The following is a 2,922-nucleotide window of genomic DNA, read 5'->3' on the forward strand; positions in this document are numbered from 1 at the left end:
TATGTGGTGCTGAGGATCAAACATAGAGCCTCACACATGCCAGACAAGCACTCTACCACTGAGTCATAACCCCAGCCCCAGTAAATTTATTTTTAGGTTTTTTTTTCCATTAAGGTATAATTCCATTAGGAATATACAAATTACTGTGTTTTAGAGTCATTTGAAATAAATTTTTACTATCTTTTAAGCCTTTAATCGACATACAGGTTTTTTTCATTTTGCTTTAAGTTTTAAAAATTATTTACAAATTAAAAAATGTTTACAATTACATATATATATATATATATATATATATATATATATACATACATACATATATATACTCATACACATATATACATGAAATTTACCATTTTAACAATTTTTAAGTGTATAGTTATGTAGCATTAGTACATTTATTATTATTATTATTATTACTGGGGATTGAACTCAGGGGCATTTGACCACTGAGCCACATCCCTAGCCCTATTTTGTATTTTATTTAGAGACAGAGTCTCACTGAATTGCTTAGCACCTTGCTTTTGCTGAGGCTGGCTTTGTAACTCACAATCCTCCTGCCTCAGCCTCCAAAGCCACTGGGATTACAGGAGTGCACCACAGTGCACGGCTACATTTACATTATTATGCAACTATCATCACCATCCATCTGCTGAACTTTTCATCTTCTCAAAATTAATTTCTGTACACATCAGACATTGACTGCTGTTCCCACTCTTTCCATCCCCGCACACCATTCTACCTTCTCTCAAGAATTTGACTACTCTCAGTACTTCAATAAGTGGAAGTATAGAGTATTTGTCCTTTTGTGACTTCTTATCAGTAAGGGTTATTTTTTATATTTTAACTTAATAGTTTTTCATAATTATACAAACATTTACCTGACACCAAAGTCAGATTTAAAATACAAGTTTCATAGGCCTGGATTCTACTTTTGTCACTTTAATCCTTTATTTTTCCCCGTTGCCACATGGGTAACCACTTAAGTGTGTTTGGAACATCTTTCCCCTTCCCTTTTATTTTTAAACAGTAAGTAAGGAAATATATATTTTTATTTATTCCCTCTTTCACATATAAGCATGGTAAATACATAATAGTATATAAATACATACTTTTTCTCGCTTTATTAACTTTACCATAATATCATTTATTATCATTATATATAATTCTTCTTTACTGATCTTAAAACTCATTTGTTAGCTATAATAGTAATAATATTTAGGAGTACAATTTGAAGTACATACCATATAGTTTCCTAGTACTTGTTGAAAATCTGCAGCAACTGCATTTGAAGGAGAAAAATAGTCTTGTGACATCAAAGGATTTCTTAGTAAAGTTTCACTAACCTGGGGAAATTAATGGAAATATGTAACTATAGATAATTTTAACTAGAGAATTAAGAGAGCAAACATTCATTTGAAGAAAAGCCTAGCAGAAACTAGAAACTAAGAGACCCAAACATTTCTGGCTTTTTTGTGGCAGGGCATCCTTTTCTACTTTAAGATGCAGTATTTATGAAAACTTAGTTTACCCCAGGCTTATCCTGTGCTGTACCGACTAGAAATTCATTCAATACAACTGCAGAGGTTGCCTTCCTTCTTCAGCAGATTTGAGGACTGGAGGGAAAGAGCAGACATTTAGCTGTGGCAGATAAAGAAAGCTGGGGGCCCATGATACTTCCTAAATAGCACTGTAACTTTCCCCTTTTACCCCTACCTTCAAAATCTACTCAACAGTAACAATGATAACTATACTGTGACTTTCTATTAAACCCTAGTTCCCGGACATTTCAAAAATCTAAAAAAAAAAAAAAGTCAAAAAATGTATTTAATGTTGCTTTTCTCAGAGGCAGTGGTAAATATTATGTGGTTAGCAATTTGTGTCACCTGGTTTTGGAAAGGTGGTAGAGTGGAATGTTTTGTCATTATGGAGAGATAAGTAAAAAAAAATATGCTATATTCATTTAAATGGATAACAGTGTTCAGCAGCTGGAATTTAGCAATTATGTAGGCATAATTGAAGAATAAATTACAATATTTAGCCCTTATAATCTTTTACTTTACAATATGGTTACAGTTTGAGCTGGGTCAATACAAGTTAGTACATTGAACAGATAAAATAAACGCATGATACATGAACCCGACTAGAGAATAACTATTAGTAACTATAGGAAAGCTGAGTTTTCTGTTAATATCTTTAAAAACAATTTTTTTTTAGTTTTTTAGATGTAGATAGACACAATATCTTTTTTTTTCTTTCTTTTTTTTTTTGGGGGGGGGGAGGTGCTAGGTATTGAACCCAGGGGATTAAACCCTTTGTGCATATGTTTTGTGCAAATGAGGTAAGCACTCTACACCAACTGAGCTATATCCTCACAATACCTTTATTTTACTTATTTAATTTTTATATGGTGCTGAGGATTGAACCCAGTGCCTCACATGTGCTAGGCAAGCACTCCACCACTGAACCACAACCCCATCCCCATCAGTGTCTTTTATTAAAATATTTGTTCTAGCTAGGCACAGTGATGCACACCTGTAATCCCAGCAGTTTGGGAGACTGAGGCAGAAGGATCTCAAATTCAAAGCCAGTCTCAGCAATGGTAAGGCACTAAGCAACTCAGCAAGTCTTTGTCTCTAAAGAAAATACAAAATAGGGCTAGGGATGTGGCTCAGTGGTTAAGTACCCCTGAGTTCAATCCCTGGTTCCGCCCCCGAATCTATAAATAAAAATATATAAATATATATTTTGAATTGTATATTTGTAAATAAAATTAAAGTCTATTATTATTTATTATTATTATTATTTACTTATTTAGCAGATCAAACCCAGGATCTTGCACATGCCAGGCAAGTGCTCCAGCTCTACCATTTGGCAACATCCCCAGCCCATATCATTTACTTTTTTTTTTTTTTTTTTTTTTTT

General features: G+C 33.3%; 1 protein-coding gene across 1 annotated transcript in view; it reads right to left on the bottom strand.

The window, feature by feature from the left end:
- LOC125611068 (vesicle-associated membrane protein 712-like) overlaps positions 1-2,922 on the bottom strand; it is a 36,537-nt gene that overhangs the window by 18,120 nt on the left and 15,495 nt on the right. Inside the window, exon 4 of the mRNA XM_048784768.1 lies at positions 1,242-1,343. Coding sequence (XP_048640725.1) covers positions 1,242-1,343 — 102 coding nt within the window. The remainder of the gene's footprint in view (positions 1-1,241; positions 1,344-2,922) is intronic.

Source organism: Marmota marmota, unplaced genomic scaffold (genome assembly GCF_001458135.2).
Source record: "Marmota marmota marmota unplaced genomic scaffold, marMar, whole genome shotgun sequence".
In the NCBI taxonomy this organism is placed as follows: Eukaryota; Metazoa; Chordata; class Mammalia; order Rodentia; family Sciuridae; genus Marmota; species Marmota marmota.